The following is a 21,255-nucleotide window of genomic DNA, read 5'->3' as shown; positions in this document are numbered from 1 at the left end:
CAGAAGGAAGGAAGGATGTACTTGCATTGGAAGCTGTTCAGGGAAGGTTCATTGGGTTGATTCCAGAGATGAGGGGGTTGACTTATGAAGATAGGTTGAGTAGATTGGGCCTATACACATTGGAGTTCAGAAGAATGAGAGGTGATCGTATTGAAACATATAAGATAAAGAGGGGGCTCGACAAGGTGGATGCAGAGAGGATACTTCCACTCATAGAGGAAACTAAAACTAGGGGACATAGTCTCAGAATAAGGGGCCGCCCATTTAAAACCGAGATGAGGAGGAATTTCTTTTCTCAGAGGGTTGTAATTTTCTGCCCCAGAGAGCTGTGGAGGTTGGGTCATTGAATATATTTAACGTGGAGATAGACAGATTTTTGAGCGATAAGGGAATAAAGGGTTATGGGGAACAGGTAGGGAGCTGAGTCATGATCAGATCAGCCATGACCTTATTAAATGGCGGAGCAGGCTCGAGGGGCCAAATGGCCTACTCCTGCTCCTATTTCTTATATTATTATGAAATACTCAGCAGGTCAGACAGCATCTGTGGAGAGAGAAAAACAGAGTAAATAAGTGTCACCTGTGGCTCAGTGCCTAGCACTCGATGAGTGATAAGGTTGTGGGTTCAAGTCTCACTCAAGCCCAAAATCTAGGCGGACATACCAGTGTAGTACAGTGGGAATGCTGCATTGTCAGAGGTGCCATATTTCAGATAAAACGTTAAACTGAGGCACCGTCTGACCTCTCAGGTGAATGTAAAAGATCCCACGGCACTATTTTGAAGAAGAGATCGGGAGTTATCCCCAGTGTCCTGGTCAATATTTATCCCACAATCAACATTGCTGTTTTTGGGAGTGTTATGTATTTAACCCTTTGTAACTTGCATGACACCTGACCACCAGAGGGCCCACCTGTTGGGAGTCCCAAGGGATCCCAGCATCCCTTGGGAGCACAGTATATAAGCAGGCCACCCACGAGGTACCTGCACTCTGAAATCTTATTAAAGGAGCTAAGGTCACATTTGCTCATTGTATACAGTACTCAGTTTCCACCTTTATTATGAGTGTACCAATTGGTAATGAGGTAACGAACAAATACGCAAAAAGGCAAAGAACAGTTGGCATCCTGGAGAAGTTCTCAGAAGGGGACGATTGGGAGGCCTTCGTGGAGAGACTCGACCAATACTTTGTGGCCAACGAGCTGGAAGGGGATGATCCTTCTTACTGTCTGTGGGGCAACAACCTATGGCCTCATGAAGAATCTCCTGGCCCTGGCAAAACCAGAGAAATCCTACGAAGAATTGTGTACGCTGGTCCGGGAGCATCTAAATCCTAAGGAAAGCGTTTGATGGCGAGATATCGGTTCTACATGTGTCAACGATCGGAGGGCCAGGAAGTGGCGAGCTATGTCGCCGAACTAAGGCGCCTCGCAGGACATTGTGAATTTGGGGGATTCCTAGAACAAATGCTTGGAGACTTTTTTGTACTGGGCATTGGACATGAGAAAATCCTTCACAAACTGTTGACTGTAGAAACTCCGAACCTAAGTAAAGCCATAATCATAGCCCAGGCATTTATGTCCACCAGCGACAACACCAAGCAGATTTTGCAGAATAAAGAAGTTTCGGCCAGTACTGTGCATAAAGTAACGTCGGTCTGAAGCAGAAATGTACATGGCAGAATGTACACGCCGGCTGCTGTGGCCCGACCTCAGATAACCCAGAGTCCGCCATCAATTGTTGGCGCTGCGGAGATGATCATCGGCCCCATCAATGCCGCTTTAAGCACTACGCGTGCAATGATTACAGAACAATGGGACACCTCCAACGAATGTGCAGGCGAGCTGCAAACCCTCACATTGCAGAGGAAGATCGATCTACTGTAGATCAGGCTGAACTGGAGACTCTTACTGAGGAGGCAGACGTGTACGGGGTACACATATTCACTACGAAATGTCCACCAATAATGTTGAAAGTTGAACTGAATGGTATTCCAGTATCTATGCAGCTGGACACTGGGGCAAGTCAGTCCATAATGAGTAAAAAGGCCTTCGACAGGCTGTGGGGCAAAAAGGCACTCAGGCCCAAGCTCAGCCCCATTCACACCAAACTAAGGACTTACACCAAGGAACTAATCTCTGTAATTGGCAGTGCAGAAGCCAAAGTCTCCTATGACGGAACAGTACACGAACTCCTGCTGTGCATTGTACCAGGGGATGGCCCCACGTTGTTTGGCAGAAGCTGGCTGGGAAAAATCCGCTGGAACTGGGATGACATCCGAGTGCTTTCATCCGTCAACGACGCCTCATGTGCCCAGGTTTTAAGCAAGTTCCCATCGTTGTTCGAGCCAGGCATTGGAAGCTTCTCAGGGGCGAAAGTGCAGATCCATTTGGCTCCCGGTATGCGACCCATCCACCACAAGGCTCGGGCGGTATCGTACATGATGCGTGAAAAAAGAAAAATTGTTGCAGTACTCCGGTACTCAAGGAGGACGGCACGGTGAGAATTTGTGGGGACTATAAAGTAACGATTAACCATTTTTTGCTACAGGACCAGTACCCGCTACCCAAGGCAAACGACCTATTTGCGACCCTGGTTGGAGGGAAGACCAAGCTGGACCTGACCTCGGCCTACATGATGCAGGAGCTGGAGGAGTCTGCGAAAGGCCTCACCTGCATCAACATGCACAAAGGTCAGTTTATCTACAACCGGTGCCCGTTCGGGATTCGGTTGGTCGCTTCCAGCGGAACATGGAGAGCCTGCTAAAGTCGGTTCCTTGCAGTGGTCTTCCAGGACGACATACTGGTTACAGGTCGGGACACCATGGAGCACTTGAAGAATCTGGAGGAGGTTCTTAGTCGGTTGGATCGCGTGGGGCTCAGGTTGAAACACTCGCAGTGCGTTTTCCTGGCACAGGATGTCAAGTTCTTGGGAAGAAGAATCGCAGCAGACGACATCAGACCCATTGACACCAAGACGGAGGCCATCAAGAACATGCCGCGACCACAGAACGTGACGGAGCTGCGGTCGTTCCTGGGACTCCTTAGCTATTTTGGTAATTTCCTACCTGGGTTAAGCACCCTGCTAGAACCCCTACATACTCTACTGCGCAAGGGAGACGACTGGGTATGGGGGAATTCACAAGAGGCTGCCTTTAAGAAAGCTAGAAATCTGTTGTGTTCGAACAAACTGCTTGTTCTGTACAACCCTTGTAAACGATTAGTGCTAGCTTGCGCTACGTCGTCATACGGGGTTGGGTGTGTGTTACAACAGGCTAATGAATCGGGGATTTTGCAACTGGTCACTTATGCGTCCAGGAGTTTGTCCAAGGCCAAAAGGACCTACAGCATGATTGAAAAAGAGGCTCTGGTGTGCGTCTATGGGGTAAAGAAAATGCACCAGTACTTATTTAGCCTCAAGTTTGAGCTTGAAACTGACCACAAGCCGCTCATATCGCTGTTCTCTGAGAGGAAAAGGATTTTTATCAATGCCTCTGCCCACATCCAAAGATGGGCGCTCACGCTGTGGGCATACAACTATGTAACCCACCACAGACTGGGCACAGAGAACTGCGCTGACGCCCTCAGTCGGCTGCCATTGCCCACCACCGGGGTGAAAATGGCACAGCTTGCAGACTTGCTCATGGTCATGGAGGCATTCGAAAATGAAAAGTGCCCTGTTACAGCCCGCCAAATCAGGACCTCGACCAGCCAGGATCCTTTACTGTCCTTGGTAAAAAAACTGTGTCCTCCATGGGAGCTGGTCCGGTGTCCCAGTGAAGATGCAGGAGGCAATTAAACCATTCCACAGATGCAAAGACGAGCTGTCGCTACAGGCGGACAGTATATTGTGGGGCAATCGCGTGGTCTTGCCCAAGGCAGGCAGGGACACATTCATAGGTGAACTGCACAGCACCCACCCAGGCATTGTAATGATGAAAGCCATAGCCAGAGCCCATGTGTGGTGGCCCAGCAACGACTCAGATTTAGAGTCATGTGTGCGCCAGTGCAACACTTGCTTTCGGCTGAGCAATGCACCCAGAGAGGCACCACTAAGTTTGTGGTCGTGGCCCTCAAAACCGTGGTCGAGAATCTATGTAGACTATGCGGGCCCATTTCTAGGCAAAATGTTTTTGGTTGTTGTGGACGCTTACTCAAAATGGAGTGAATGTGCAATAATGTCTGTAAGCACGTCCACGGCCACCATTGAAAGCCTACGAGCCATGTTTGCCACGTATGGCTTGCCCGATGTCCTAGTCAGTGACAACGGGCCGTGTTTCACCTGTGCTGAATTGAAGGAATTCATGACCCCAACGGGATCAAACGCGTCACATCTGCCCCGTTCAAGCCCGCATCTAACGGCCAAACAGAACGGGCAGTTCAGACCATCAAGCAAAGCTTGAAACGTGTGTCGGAAGGCTCCCTGCAGACCCGGTTGTCCCAAGTGCTGCTCAGCTACTGCACCAGATCCCACTCACTCACTGGGGTTCCCCCAGCCGAGCTGCTCATGAAAAGGGCGCTTAAAACAAGGCTCTTTCTTATCCACCCTGATCTACATGATCACGTGGAGGACAAGCAGCATCAACAAAGTGTATACCATGACCGCGCAAATTTGTCACTCGATATTGAGATCAATGATCCTGTGTTTGTGCTTAATTATGGACATGGTCCCAAATGGCTCGCTGGTATGGTCATAGCCAAAGAGGGGAGTAGGATGTTTCAGGTCAAATTGGCCAACGGACAAATGCACAGAAAACATTTGGACCAAATCAAATTGCGGTTCACAACAGCTACGAACAACCCGAAGACGACACCACCAACTTTGACCTTCTAACACACACACACACACACGTGGCAAATGACATCATGGTTGACCATGAAACCGAACTCACCATCCCCAGCAAGGCCGGTTGCCCAACAGCCCAGTGAAGAACTGACCAACCCAGTGAAGAACTGACCAACCCACCTACACCCGCATTTGTACCGAGACGATCGACAAGGAAGCGTAAAGCCCCAGATCGTCTCACCTTGTAAATAAGTGTACTGTTGACATCACGGGGGAGTGATGTTATGTATTTAACCCTTTGTAACCTGCCTGACACCTGACCACCAGAGAGCCCACCTGTTGGGTGTCCCAAGGGGTCCCAGCATTCCTTGGGAGCACAGTATATAAGCAGGCCGCCCACGAGGTACTTGCACTCTGGAATCTTATTAAAGGAACTAAGGTCATACTTGCTCATTGTTCACAGTACTCAGTTTCCACCTTTATTATGTGTGTACCAGGGAGCTTGCTGTATGCAAATTACTTTCCGCGTTTCCTACCTTACAACAGTGACTACACGCAAAGTACTGTAAAGAGCTGTCGAACCTCGTGAGGTCGTGAAAGGCGCTGTATAAATGCAACTTTTTTTAATATTTCAGGTCAATTACTTTTCATCAAAAACCGACCATTTGTGCAAATCTAGAAAGCGGTGTTTATTTTTTTTAAATGGCACATATCCAAATATGCCTTATTAAGAAAAATCCAAAGACAAATTACTGTATTCCTAGTGCAGGTACTGGCGAACTGATCTGGTGCAGCAAATCAACACTGGCCCGGAATTGTGAATGGCAGCTCGAGCCACAGGATGGCGGGCGGAGCATGTTTCTGGTTTCCATGGAAACAAACCCGCCATAAGGCTGGGCCGGGCCTTCCCTCCGCTCCGCTGGTTTACTAGTTTTACTCCAGAGGCGAACGGGCGGTGACAGTGGATGTCTTTCCCTCGGTACAAACCTCTTTCACTGCCTCTTGCAGCGTTTGCCATGAGCCGAGCCGCTTTCGCCGACGGGCTCCAGGGCCCAGCCGCTCCCCGCTGAACCGTTACAAATCGCGCCTCCACCCCGACCATAACGGGACGCTGCCGCTTGTGGTGGTAATCAGCCGCGCATGTGCGGCATAAGCATTCTTGGAGGACGCCGGGAGTTGTAGTTCGTTGAGGACGTCACTTCCCATGATACGCGAGCGGATACGTCCTCTCGTTGGACTATGAATCCCGGGATGCAGTGCGAGAGCTACGCCCGCTCTGTGGTTACGCAGTTGCGGGGTGGAGGGATATGAAGCACAAATGAAGTGGAATGCACAAAGTAAATCTGAAGAAAACTTCACCAACTCGGCGGAAAAGAGTGAGTATTTTCCAATCGGAGGTGAATTACTGCTTTTAAAAGTGAATAGGGTAAACTTTTGTTGCTGAAAAGAACTAATTGGAAATCAATCATTAGTGCTTGTAGTCTGTATGCTCATTGATGGGCTGAAGTGCTGTTATGAAGACAATTGGATCCAGTTTTTCTTTACAGGCAATATTGGCCATATATTTCTGACTTTTTTTTGTTACAAATACCATGATGTTGAAATCAACACGAGCATTGCATTATCTTTCCACTTTCATGCAGTTGAATTTGTTTCTAATGGAATTAGACGCGCATGTTTTAACCAAGAGTTTTAGTCTGTGGCAACTTTTTCGTCCGGTGTGTAACTAAGTGACATGTTGCAAAGGTGCAGAATGCAGAGCACAGCTCTGCGAGCATCTCCTCAAAACATCTTTCTGTAGCTTAATCTTAAGGGAAGGGGGGAATTGAATTGTAAGAGATTAATACCGTTATCCTTTTTAAAACATTTACGACTCACATAACTAGATTTGACAAGTTCATTAGACTTTGCCCTTCTTTGGACCAAGTTAAACGCTGCTCTGATCCTGGTTAGGTTTGTTGCTTCCAGTGGCGTGACGAGATTGACCGATATGGGAAATCCCCATGGAATAACGGAGCAGCCCATTGGTAAATAGTTGGAAGTGGGCGTCTCTGGTTAACATTTGCCCTTTTTAAAAATAATTAATTTCAGTGTATTTTCTAATCAGCACGTATTCGCATTGTGAAATTGGATTTTGTATATCCTTTCTTGTTTCTTGCATTTTCCAAAGTGTTTCACACACGCTTTGTTGCGCCGTTTTGAAAATACAGCATCTCGTACAAACTACATAATTTTACTCTATAAATGTATTTGCCAAAAATGATCAAATTTGATCGTGAATAACGCAACCATATAATTCCCATCATTATATAATTTGAAAGTGAACTCTTTATAAAAAAAAAATCCTTGATATAAATACGATACGAAAGAAAAGCCTTATTGTTCTTGACTCAGTTGTGGTAAAGCCTATTCGTAAATATGCAGGTCTGGTTATGAACTTTTATCTTTTCAGCGTGGTTGTTTGTATGCTCCTTAACTCATTCATTAAATTTGCGGAGGTCATTATATTTGTAGTCCAGATTAAATTGATTCCCCTTTTGAGAACTAACAATAAAAAGTTACTTTACTAACATTTGAGCTCCATACGTGCGTATCTCAGTCAGCAAAGCTCGCCACACACAGCTGAACATATTGACAATTGTGTACATTTTTTGATTAACCACACTGTAGCACAAACGACTTGAAGTAGATGGAATCACTGGTAGAGGGTTATTGGGATATCTTCGTCCCAATAATGTTCTTCATAATACTGTAGCTGTTTGGACCTAATACATTGATTAATAACTATTAGTGCATTTCTGTAAAGAAGTTAGATAAATTTGGAAGGGGTTCTGATTGATAGGGATCTGCCCAAAACGCCACCAATCTTTTTCTCTCCACAGATGTTGGCTGACTAGCATTTTCTATTTTTGTTTCAGATTTCCAGCATGTGATGCTTTTGTCCTGTCAATAAAGAATATTCCAGTGTTTTACCTAAATATCAGTAGTTTAAAATATACTTGCTGAACGATATCTTAGCAATCTTGAACCCCCATGAACAGTAGATGAAAGTTACCAAAGTTAATGCATTAAATAGGCGTGTCATCAATGAGAACTATTTAATCTGAAAATCCATCAGAATTGAACTTTGTGATTTACCATATAACAGGCAGCAAAGGGCATGTCAAGTTTCCCTGATCAGAATGTATTTGTATGCTCTTCAACCCCCTGCACCCATGTGAATTAAACACAACTAGGATTGTGTGTTAACAATTGGCATCAACTATATTAATGACGTTGATGCCAAGTGGTGCACATTGATACAAAAATGGCAGTGTAAGACGAGGGATCAGATCACAACCAAGTGGATTTAACAACCCCATCCCATCCCGCTCCAAAAGACTTGTCCCACACAGTGCTTCAAATTTCTATCCAGTCAGTGTGATGGGCTCTGTTGTCATTGCTTCTTGGTGCGGGTCACATTGCAGCATGATGAGGATCTGCCAGGGGAGTGTTGCACTGGCAGATACTGGTCTCTGATCAGTCTTAATCACAGAATGGTGGTCGAGTAATTTTTGGAAGATCGGCACTACCAGTAAGTGTTTGAGACTTGCGCCGTATTTTGATGCGACCCCCTTATCGTCACTACTCAGGATAGGTAAATGGTGTAATGAACGTGTGATATTTGTGTATCTGTCTATCCTCTCATCCCATGTGCGTGGTTTATAGAGGGAATGTATAGTTGAGCCATACAGGAGGGCGGGTATTACTACAGCCCTGTAGACCATGAGCTTGGTAGCAGATTTGAGGGCCTGGTCTTTAAACACACTTTTCCTCAGGCGGCCGAAGACTGCACTGGCGCACTGGAGGTGCTGTAGTAATACATGCAAGGGAGCATCCAGTTTACGAACTTCTGTATGGCTCAGAGACATGGATCATGTACAGCAGGCACCTCAAGTCGCTGGAGAAATATCACCAACGATGTCTCCGCAAGATCCTACAAATTCCCTGGAGCACCAACATCAGCGTCCTCATCCAGGTCAACATTCCCAGCATTGAAGCACTGACCACACTCGATCAGCTCCGCTGGGCAGGCCACACAGTTCGCATGCCAGACACGGACTCCCAAAGCAAGTGCTCTACTCGGAGCTCCTTCACGGCAAACGAGCCAAAGGTGGGCAGCGGAAAAGTTACAAGGACACCCTCAAAGCCTCCCTGATAAAGTGCAACATTCCCTCTGACACCTGGGAGTCCCTGGCCCAAGACCGCCCTAAGTGTTGGAAGTACATCCGAGAGAGCGCTGTGCACCTCAAGTCTCAACGCCGAGAGCATGCAGAAATCAAGCGCAGGCAGCAGAAAGAGCGTGCGGCAAACCAATCCCACCTGCCCCTTCCCTCAACTAATATCTGTCCCACATGTGACAGAGTCTGTGGCTCTCGTATTGGACTGTTCAGTCACCAAAGAACTCACTTCAGGAGTGAAAGCAAGTCTTCCTTGATTCCGAGGGACGGCCGATGATGATGATGGTGGTATAGTTGATAATATTTTACAATAGGGGCACTAGTCTGCGATATATCAATGTGTATTGCTAACGTCAAATACAATTTCGGAATTTATTATGTACAACAAAATTAGAGCGCTTAGTGACCTTTGATCCAGTTTTCATAGAATCATAGCAAGTATAGCTCCAGAAAATAATAAGTAATTGGTCACATTGCGTCTGTGGCAGCAATATCTGTTTAACTGGAGCTATCTACTCTGATTTCTCTGCTCTTATTTCATATCATCGTCAATTAATTACAATCGTCTATATAAAGATCCAGTACTTTTAACTAAGTGCACTTTTTAAATACATGACATTATCTTGTACACGTCTTCAGATTGTGTGGTAACTGCACCTTTTATGGTAACAATTAATGCCGAAGATACGTGCAAGGGAACATCCAGTTTACGAACTTCTAAATGCAGTGTTTTGTGGTGAATCGAGTGAACGTGGTGTGCCTGTTTGGAAGTGGAATCACCTCAAAGGCGCTTACACAAGTCATGTGACTCGAGGACGTCCAGCGATGGGTACATATGGGTGGAAATCCGCAAGTTGAGGTGCAAACTGGTGATCGCACCATCGCACTGCCAGATCAGCGTTTGGTAACCCGTTGTCAGTCAGAATACAGGTCAAAAGTAACATCGCAACACCCGTGCATTGTGCAACGGATGTAGTAACCTCGACCTGCCTACTCGCAACGCTGTTATGGATCTTCAGTTGAAAGCAGCTGTTTCTGTGTCAGGCGCCCTGGGGACCCCTGTGGTTTGGTAACTGTTTCTTTCTTTCACGATTGGTGTCACCAAATACCCGTGTGTTTCGCGATAAGAGTTTCCGATCAACTCTGATGGTCTCGTCTGATGAAACACACGGGTAAATCGCCGAGCCTGGTTTAAATATTCAGGAACAGACGCGTGTAACCAACAACGATTAATGTGAATGGAGATGAACGGATATTAGAGATTTGGGACCATCCGGTTATTTGAGAACGCTTAACCTAAGTAGCACAGTTTCCCCCCCTTCTCGCTACATCTGCCTGTTTATCGGGAAATGGAATTAGAGGCGCAACGAGAACTGAGTCAGAATGAAAAGTAAAGGACTATTAACTGGTGTTTTAAGTTACGGATGCTGTGCTTGGAGTTGAATACTGTCTGTTTCTCTCTTGTGCTAACAACATACAGTCTTCCCATCCATCGGAAGCATGAAAACTAGATGATTGAGTGCACCCTAAAATCAGAATATTTGCACATCCTCGGGGTTGTTTTTTTAATTTGTTGCTGTCGGTATTGATGTGCATGTTGAAAAGTTGGTAATAAAACAAAAAATCATCTTTTCATCGAGCCTCCCCTCTTTTTTTGCAGGGTATTTCCGGTGACGGATTGAACGTCTGGCGACGGCGGATTGAAGCTACGGAGCAGAGAGCGAGAGAGAGAAAGCGAGAGGAGAAAAGCACAGGAGGGGAAAAATGAGTGGGACATCAACAGGCTGCTGCTGAACCAACTTCTCCGCGAATGCGAGCCCGCCAGCGTGCAAATCCTCTCGTCCCATCTCAATAAACAAACTGCAAAGTGGATTGTTTAGACTGTTGGATTATTGTTTTTTAAAAAATTTGTTTGCATTTTAATTTAGTTTTGTTTTTGGAACGCTGGAAGTTTCTAAGTGGAAATTTTATCGCCGAGGAGCCAGATGTCAGCCAACAGCAGCAACTCGTCTCCTCCCGTGTCGCAGAGATTGTTGCCTCCTGTGTTGCCGCTGCCCGCCTGCTCGCCCACCCCATCGCTCTCGCCGCCCGCCACCGCCGCGCTCTCTGGCCGGCTTTCTAACGGGAGCCTCAGCGCCCCGAGTCCCACCAATTCCCGGGGATCCTTCAACGGCGTCTCCTTCCTCTTGCAGATCGGCCTCACTCGGGAACCGGTTACCATCGAAGCACAAGACATCTCCCTCTCGGCCGTCAAGGACCTCGTCTGCTCTATCGTGGACCAAAAGGTACAGTCATTAAACCAAATATAACGGCCCAATACCAATCTCTCTTAACGAGCGAAAACTGATCTTTTTTGAGAGGGGAGGGGGAGGTCTATCAAATTTTAAAAAACGATAAAAAGTTATGTTGCCAAAGTTTCCTAAGGTTCAATTCTGAACTATGAAAACTACTTGCATCATATGCTGTTTCGCTTCACCGACCTAACTGTTTTTATATAGTTTTAACACGAGAGGTGGGACCTGTCAAGGCATAGTTGCAATGTTCTTTTCTGTAGTTTCTTGATCAGTTTCACAACAATGTGGCGTGTGTCCCACTCCCCCAGAACTTAGTGGCAGCGACCTGTTTTACAAAAGGTAATTACATTCATTGTTGCATTCAGCCACAGGAGATTAAATTATGTGGCTTAAATCGCCAGAACTGAAACATCGCTATTTCATCTGGTGTCAGACACAAACTCTAGTTTGTGTGCAACTTTGTTACTGTGTGTATGTGTGTGTGAGAGAGACCCTCATTTAGCAAATTAGTAAACCAATGCATGTGGTTGATTACTGAATTGTACATTTTAGATTGCTAATTTATAACTTGTCGACAATATTCATTAATCTTGCACATGGCAAGATTTTCATATTTGCAAAATGTTTAAGTATATACAAATTTGTTACATTTTAAGCTATCTTAGCTTAATATGGTATTAGAGGGTTAAAAAAATAGACATCTGTTCAAAACAGTGTGGCGGTCTTTTACATCTCTTAGACTCTAACACTGCAGGCTGGCAACTGCACAACAATCTCTTACACCCTAACTTTTTTGCTGGGTCAACTGCCTCAATAAGTATGCATAAAATGCTGGTTGTTATCTAATTGATTTAACTTGTTACTATATCAGTGTTCAGTACAGAGAATCCATTGTAGTAATTCTTTGATAATACTGTGGCACAATATTTTTTTTTTACTGGAATATTTTAAATTCAGGATATTAACTTTGTGTATTAGACTGATATGCAGACTTTTGGAACTTTTGCGCCATGTTGATGTGTAAATATATTAGCTGTTAGTGCTCAATTCCTTTCAAAGTACTGGTAAAAATATATAATGGGATCATATCATTGGCAAATCTGCACATGCACATATTCTCTCTCTTTATACCTCTACATTTAAAAAAAAATTTCAGCAAAGTCTTTATTCTATGTATGAAAATGTCAGAGCCATTAAATAATGAGTTAACAATTTAGACAGCATTGATTCCCTTGCATTTGGTTTTCAGAAGGCGCTCACATTCTCTGAGCTCACTGTAATTTTAACAGTATGTTTAATTTTGTCATCAATGCTCTGTTGAAGTGGGGTAAATGGTTAAATTGAATTTTGGTTTGTTGAATGAAAGATTGGTTTGTTGACTTTTTTTTACCATATAGTGGTGCACTGTGCTAATTTCTTTTAGGTCAAGGAGATTTTGTGCAGTGGTGGCATGGTGGGAGAATTTTACATAGAATTAGAAAAAATCTACAGCAAAAAAAAGGCTATATGGCCCAACTAGTCTATGCCAGTCTTTGTACTCCACACAAGCCTCTTCCCACCGTACCCTTATATCCCTCTCTTCCCTTTTCCTCATGTATGCATCAAGTCTTCCCTTAAATACATTGGGGGCAATTTAAACCTAACCTGCCCATTGGGAAACTGACTGGATCGGGTGCAATTCTGGTTTTACACCCCGCCCTTATTTTACTCTCCGTTGCAATAAATGGATAGTAATATTGGGCAGGGTATAAAATCTACATTCCACCTGATCCCGTGAGTTTCCCGTCTGGTGAGTTAGTTTAAAATTACCATTATTAATTACTATAATTAATTCTGTTTCAGTCACTCCGTGGCAACAAGTTCTGCATTCTCACCACTCTTGTGTAAAGAAATTCCTCCTAAATTCCTTGTTTGATCTGTTAGTGGCTATATTATATTTATTTTCCTTGTTCTGGACTTGCCCACAAATGGAAATAGTTTCTCCACATCCACCCAATTGAACCCCTTCATAATTTTGAAGACCTCCTATAATGTCCCAGCCTGCTTAATGTATCGTGAGAGTTGCAGACTCTGAATTCTGGTAAAATCCTTATAAATCTTTTTTGTATTTTCTCGAGTGCTTCAATATCCTTTTTTGTAGTATCGAGAGCAGAACTTAGACTACACTTGGAGTGCTGTGTTAACTAAGGTTCTATATAAATTTAACATTACCTCTTTGCTTTTCTAATTCATCTCGAAATGAACTCCAATACTTAAGTTGCACTCTATGGCCTTATCAACTTGTGTTGCTGAGTGGTTACTTGCAGTGGCATTTGTAATGTAATGATCTGGTCACTTAATTTGACTGGAAGTTTCCAGTCAAATTATCAGCCCCGGTGCTAATATAAGTAAAGATTACTTTTTTTACTGTCTTGGCATTCTAGAGAAAAAAAAATGTTGTATTTCACCCACTTATTTGGGTGTGCTGAATTAAGTTTCAGCATGACTGGAAGTGTGAATTTTCCCATCATGGCCCTTCAGACATTATTCTCTGTTTTACCTACAGCTTCCTTAGAATTAAAATGTCTGTTATTTCAGAGATTGCAAAAAGGTAGTCTTTAGCACTTACACCTACACACAAACTTTATTTTAATTGTGGAATAATTCCAGATATTGTCGAGGGTGGTTTCATCAAATATAAAATTATCTTTCCCAGCAGGGGAACCCCAACTCGCAATTAGCGCTGCTTACCGCTTTTCATGTAAGTAAGGAGAGGCATGCTTGCTGCAGCATGGAATGCACTACATTCATGTGTGTGTAAAGGGGACTAATGTTGTGGAATAGAATGCTTCTGCATTTTGAGAATTTAATGTCATCCTGAATCACTGGTTATAACATTCTAGATGCAGAATAAACTTTGTGTAACCTAAAACCCACCTCTGAAGAGTAATCCCTATTTGATGAATCTACCACTTCCATTTCTCTGGCCAGCTGTCAATGATGCCATCAGTTTGTGTGCCTACTGCTGGTAAGACCGAGTGCATGCTGCCCTAATTCACTTAAGGTTCTTGCAGCTAGAAGAGAGAGGAGGCTTTCAGTCCGACAGTCTGGGCTGGATGCAGGTCTGCGAGTTGAGAAGACCGGATACTAATCAAACCTGCTTTATCACTTTGTCCACACATTGGTCTTTTCTCTGTTGCAATATTCCTTATGGCTGAGAAATGCAAGATGCCACAATCATTTCTCATTGACTTAAATATCTAGTAGATATAAAACTTAAATCTCTTAAAAGCAGGGGTAGGGCATGGCAATGAAATAAATTTCTTGATTGCCACTCTATTGGACCAGATTGGAACCATAATTTATTTTTAAAATAAAAGTTTATTGTCTGATTAAAGGTATTCACAGTAGCTGGGGTTCAAAAGAACCCACCATTTTTAGAATCCAGTCAGCAGTTGCAATCATTAGCATGTTGAATGTGAGTTGTTGCATGATCAATATTTTATATTGAAATGATATTTTAGTTGTCCATAATAACATTCTCATCACATAATATATTTGATCCAGCATGTTTGGCTCATTTCACTCGCAAGTCATTAGTTCTATATTCCACTGAAAAGTGTGGTGCGTACTGAACAAACTACTTTTAAGCATTGTTTTTTTGAAACAGTAACAAATTCATGACTACATAATCCATTTTATTCTTTCAGCTTCTGGGTTGTACATTTTAATGGCACCTTGTGGGTTTAGTGTGTAATAAAAGTCCTACTCATCACTTATGTTCTACAATTGTGCAGAATGCTGATGAGTGGTTTGTCTTTTCATTAGTTCACTTTAAAAAAAAAAATGTATTTTAAAATGAGCAAACTTGTACAAGTTGAACCTCCCTTATCCGGAACCACCCCTCGTTCAGAACCATTCCTGGGTGGTGCATGCGCAGAACTCAGACATGAACAAATTGAAATCTTCCTCGCTGCCGACTCCTGCAATCGCTGGCCTGGCCCCCACGATCCACCGTCACCCCCTTTCTCCCCCCCTCCCCCCCCCCCCCCCCCCCCCCACCAAATGATCTCTCTGCCGCACTTCCAGCCCCAAGCCAGCCAGCCCAGATATTCCCTTGCTCAGTACCTGTACCATCCAATTTAACATGATTACCCCTCATTCGGATAAGGGAGCATCAAGCTGAACTAACATTACACTTTTCAGTACATTACAGCCTTGAAATATTTTGTTGTCACTCTTCTACAAATGCCATAAAATGTACTCATTTAAGTGACTCATCCGTTTGTGAGAGGTTTGTCATTTGCAAAGGATGCCAGTGGGCTCAGCTGACCTTGATTAACTCTTGCTACTATTTTAGAATTTTACAGTATAGGAGAAAGCCATCACATAATCTCATTTTCCCAAACTTTAAAAAAATAAATATTTATTCACTTCCCCATTAAAAGCTGTTACGGATTCTGTTTTCACCATTTTCTGGTCATCATAAGAACATAAGAACATAAGAAATAGGAGCAGGAGTAGGCCATATAGCCCCTCGAGTCTGCTCAGCCATTCAATAAGATCATGGCTGATCTGATCATGGACTCAGCTCTACTTCCCTGCCTGCTCCCCATAATCCCCTTATCGTTTAAGAAACTGTCGATTTCTGTCTTAAATTTATTCAATGACCCAGCTTCCACAGCTCTCTGAGGCAGCGAATTCCACAGATTTACAACTCTCTTGTGAGAAGAAATTTCTCCTCATCTCAGTTTTAAATGGGCGGCCCCTTATTCTAAGATCATGCCCTCTAGTTCTAGTCTCCCCCATCAGTGGAAACATCCTCTCTGCATCCACCTTGTCAAGCCCCCTCATAATCTTATACGTTTCGGTAAGATCACCTGAATTCTAATGAGTAGAGGCCAAACCTACTCAACCTTTCCTCATAAGTCAACCCCCTCATCTCCGGAATCAACCTAGTGAACCTTCTCTGAACTGCCTCCAAAGCAAGTATATCCTTTTGTAAATATGGAAACCAAAACTGCACACCGTATTCCAGATGTGGCCTCACCAATACCCTGTATAGCTGCAGCAAGACTTCCCTGCTTTTATATTCCATCCCCTTTGCAATAAAGTCCAAGATTCCATTGGCCTTCCTGATCACTTGCTGTACCTGCATACTATCCTTTTGTGTTTCATGCACAAGTACCCCCAGGTCCCGCTGTACTGCAGCACTTTGCAATGTTTCTCCATTTAAATAATAACTTGCTCTTTGATTTTTTTTCTGCCAAACTGCATGACCTCACACTTTCCAACATTATACTCCATCTGCCAAATTTTTGCCCACTCACTTAACCTGCCTATGTCCTTCTGCAGATTTTTTGTGCCCTCCTCACACATTCCTTTTCCTCCCATCTTTGTATCATCAGCAAACTTGGCTACGTTACACTCAGCCCCTTCTTCCAAGTCATTAATATAGATTGTAAATAGTTGGGGTCCCAGCACTGATCCCTGCGGCACCCCACTAGTTCCTTATTGCCAACCAGAGAATGTACCATTTATCCCGACACTCTGTTTTCTGTTAGTTAGCCAATCCTCTATCCATGCTAATATATTACCCCCAACCCCGTGAACTTTTATCTTGTGCAGTAACCTTTTATGTGGCACCTTGTCAAATGCCTTCTGGAAGTCTAAATACACCACATCCACTGGTTCCCCTTTATCCACCCTGTTCTAAGCATTCCATGTTCTAAGTATTCTATTTTTTTATATAATAAAATCTAATCTTCCCTCTTCTTTCTCTTGGGGATAAAATTATGCCGCCTTGTTATTGACCAGTGGGACTACCTTTTCCTAATTTACCGTATCAATTTTGAAAACCTCTATCAAATCTGCTCGTAACCTTCCAGACTGCCTAAGGCTGTTTGTTGACTGCCTGTGTAAAAGATTGGTATGGGAAGGTGATAAAATCACAGTTAGGGAGGGGCAAAAGGTATTGATAGCCAATAGCTGAGATGTAGGATGATGTACAATAAGACTTGAATGGAAGAGTGACCATGGACAGACGGACAGTTGTTGGAGCTGGCAGATGAAAGAATATGAAGGTGAGGCCTTGTGGTGTCTGTGTTCCGGCCTGAAGGGCAGCCTAATATTTGGTGCTCCACAAAACCTCATGTAGAATAATAAGCTGTATGTGCAGTAAATTTGTGAAGAGGACTGACTTTTTAAAAAACATTTTTAATGTAAACTAGTTACTGTAAGTGTGACTTTAACATGAACATAAAAGTGGGTCTGACTAAGCTTGAGATTCAAGGCCTAGATCTTAAATATGATGCCTTGCTGAAAGGAGACATTCCGTTCTTTCCAAAGTTCTTCAGTTGCTAACTTCTATCAATTTTTAATCTGATATTGCAGTTTACTTCAGATATTTTATTCTACTGCCCACTTCGCATTTCCCCTTACTACTCCTCTCTTCTGCTAAAGAAAGGAAGAATTGAAATGAGTTTTGGAGCACCTTTATACTTGAGCTCATGCAATGTCTGAGGGATTGTTTTTAAAGCTGTCCCTTAAGTATAAAGGAACCATATTTCTTGCAGTAGCTGTGAAAAGTATTAAAATGACATGCTTTGTGAATAAAGTATCGTGCTGAGTTGAATAAACGATTCTTTAAAACTCTCCTTGGCCTCTTGGCGACATCATCCAAAAACACAACGTCAGTTTCCACATGTACGCTGATGACACCCAAATCTACCTCAATACCACTTCTCTTGACCCCTAAATTTTTAGACTACTTGTCGGACATCCAGTTCTGGATGAGCAGAATATTTTTGAAAATTGAATATTGGGAAGAACGAAGCCATTGTTTTCGGTCCCCGCCAAAAACTCAGTTCCCAAGCCATGACTCCATCCCTCACCACAACTTTTCTCTGAGGCTGAACCAGACTGTTCACAACCTTGGTGTCATATTTGACCCTGAAATGAGCTTTTGACCACATATCTGCCCTTGCCTCAGCCGCTGCTGAAGCCCTCATCCGTGCCTTTGTTACCTCTAGACTTAACTATTCCAACAGAGTCCTGGCTGGCCTCCCACATTCTACCCTATGTCAACTTGAGGTGATCCAAAACTCGGTTGTCCGGGAACCTAACTCTCACCAAGTCCCACTCACCCATCACCCCTTGCTGACCTACATTGGCTCCCAGTTAAGCAACGCCTTGATTTCAAAATTCTCATCCTTGTTTTCAAATCTCTCTATGGCCTCGTCCCTCCCTATCTCTGTAATCTCCTCCAGCCCCACAACCACCTATTTCCCCCCCCTCCCCGGCCCCCGGGAGATGTCTGCGCTCCTCTAATTCTGCCCTCTTGAGCATCCTTGATTATAATTGCCCAACCATTGGTGGCTGTGCCTTCTGTTGCCTAGGCCCTAAGCTCTGGAATTCCTTGCCAAAACCTCTCCGCCTCTCTAACCCTCTTTCCTCCTCCAAGACTCTCCTTTAAAACCTACCCCTTTGACCAAGCTTTTGGTCACCTGCCCTAATTTCTCCTTGTGTGTCAAATTTTTTTGTCTTGTAAATTGTATAAACTTGGCTTGTATTCCCTTGAGTTTGTTGAACTTTAATCTGAATATTGAGGTGTTTTAGATTGATACAAGGATTTGAAAAGAAATAGAGAAACTATTTCCTCAGGTGGGGGAAATTCAGAACAAGGGCGCGCAATCTTAAAATTAGAGCCAAGCCATTTAGGAGTGAAATCAACAAGCACTTTTATACACAAAGGATAGTGGAAATTTGGAATTTTCTCCCCAAAAAGTCTGTGGATGCTGGGTCAATTTAAATTTTCAAGACTGTGCTCAATAGATTTTTATTGGGTAAGGGTATCGAGCAATGTTCCCTTTAAACAGTGCAGCGCTCTGAAGGTCCCGCACAGCCAGCTTGCTGGTTTTTAAATAGCATGCGCAGTATTTTTAATGGGCCACACAGCCCCTCTAAAAATTACAGGGGACATTGGTATCAAGGGATACGGATCAATGGTGGGTAAATAGAGTTGACGTGCAGATCAGCCATGATCTAATTAAATGTCGGAATAGGCTTGAGGGGTGAATGGCCTACTCCTGTTTCTAGTTTCTTTCCAAAATAAATCGCAGAGAAGTGCATTTAAAATGAGTGCTTTAGAGGAAGTGCCTTCCCACAGCCTTCGGTCAAAGTGGTCACTCAAGTGAGCTAATATAAAACCACAAAAAGGTTTTCTGTGACATCTGGATAATATGTAGTTCACTCTTCTGAGGAGAAAATGTAAATAGTGCCCTCAGTAGTATCATAAAAATTTATTTACCAGAAATGTTATGTTATTACCGAGTATTTATTACACATTATGAACTTCCACAGCTTTAATCGAAATAAAAGGGAAGGTCTCTGCGGAGAATAATTGTGTCTTGGCAAGTTGCATTGATCCATAGAGCTTCATGTGGAAATTAGAAATTAACTCAAATTTATCGATTTTATTAAAGGGAATTAAACCCTGGTGGTAAAGTCTCTCTTTAATTACTGTGACTTTCTCATTCCTCCACTCAAACCAAGTGTCGCTCAATTAGACCACCTGGGCTGCACAATACCGTCTTTTTTGCTAATGATGGTGTGTAAACTATGCAGTTATAACTCCACTCCTGTGTATTATGATTTGGATTCTTGTGCTTGACACACAAGTCAACTTCCATAGGTGACCCCACACTCCCTATGACCTAATGCCCAAAGCGTCTAAAGTGTAGCACTTTTACCGGGGTAAACAATGAGCCTTTTATTGCAAATGGAAAGTGCATAGTAATTCGACTATGCCTTGTGTCACTTCAGAACTTGGATAATATCAGCCATGGAAGACATTTTTTATAACTATGCTAAAGTATTTAAAAGGTTCATTTATGAATTGAGTTATTTACATCAGTATAGGTGAGATGTTGAAATCAGCTTCAAGTACAGCAGCCGGGAGCCAGTCACAAAAGAGTTAAACAGAAAAGCAAGTAGGATAAGCAGAATTTGATAATAGCAATTTTAGGAGTAAAAATCTTTACAAGGATTAGGTAGGTACGAAGTTGCATTCTATCCCGATGCTTCATGCCAAGATACAGAAATCAGACTTCTGCCGCATGAAATGCTGTTCTCTTAATACTCATTAAATGCTTTGAAAAATAGTTGGCTTTATAAATTGGCCTGGACATTTCCACCATTGTCACAAACTAAAAACATAAGCCGGAATTATAAGTGTATATTGTCTGGGGTTTAGCCAAGTGATGCATTCTGATTACACCTGGTACCAAATAAGTCTTGATTAGACAAAATGATTATTCCTTTAATATGCTAATATTTTGATTGCATAGTCATTGAAAGTGAATGTAATCAAAATGTCTGTACACTAAGATACACTGCCTTTCAAATTCAAACGCCTTGTATCTGAGCTGATATATTGGCTTTTAATGAACGTGATTTTGACTGATGCGTTAAAATAATTTAAAATAAGAAACCATGGACATAATATTTTCAATCTTCAGTCTCCTAATTGAAATGTGAGTGCTGTAATATGGACAGAAACTTTGCAAAGGAACTACAGCCCACAGCAATGTCAATTCACCTATAATAATTCTTAGCAGGGGAGATAAAGCTCCCGTTGGGCTCCAAGTGGCCTGCGTAATTGTGCATAGATCATTCTTCTGAACAGAAGAGTGTTGTAATAGTAGTGCAATTGAGGTGATGTTGCCAGCTGCCTTGAAATTTAAAAAAAAGTAAAAAAAAATATGCGCTGTGTCGAATGGCAAGTTAATGTTATGATCTTCATTTAATTTTCATCCAGAACAAAGCATAATTGGAACTCCAGCCTCATTCCTATCTGGCCTTCTCTCTGATTTTAGATTTGTCTAATGGTGCCAACCCCACACCAACAAAAAGCTTGGCCTCTCCCAGTCATGTCCAGTTCTGCTTTAACCTGAGCCATCCTAAACATTATATTTTGAATT

The 21,255-nt window shown here is 43.2% G+C and overlaps 1 protein-coding gene across 2 annotated transcripts in view; it reads left to right on the top strand.

Moving 5' to 3' along the window:
* Window positions 1-6,068: 6,068 nt before the first annotated feature.
* The window catches only part of prkd3 (protein kinase D3), a 488,274-nt gene continuing 473,087 nt past the window's right edge, over window positions 6,069-21,255 (top strand). Inside the window, exons 1-3 of one of the 2 annotated variants that reach the window (XM_070889278.1) lie at window positions 6,069-6,158; window positions 10,663-11,287; window positions 13,992-14,036. In XM_070889278.1, the coding sequence (XP_070745379.1) occupies window positions 10,988-11,287; window positions 13,992-14,036 (345 nt within the window). In that variant the 5' untranslated portion in view covers window positions 6,069-6,158; window positions 10,663-10,987. The remainder of the gene's footprint in view (window positions 6,159-10,662; window positions 11,288-13,991; window positions 14,037-21,255) is intronic. The other variant, XM_070889279.1, reaches the window with a different exon arrangement.

This window comes from Pristiophorus japonicus, chromosome 9, assembly GCF_044704955.1.
Source record: "Pristiophorus japonicus isolate sPriJap1 chromosome 9, sPriJap1.hap1, whole genome shotgun sequence".
Lineage (NCBI taxonomy): Eukaryota > Metazoa > Chordata > Chondrichthyes > Pristiophoridae > Pristiophorus > Pristiophorus japonicus.
Note: the sequence above shows the minus strand (reverse complement) of the source record. Positions and strands in the feature narration are given on the sequence as shown.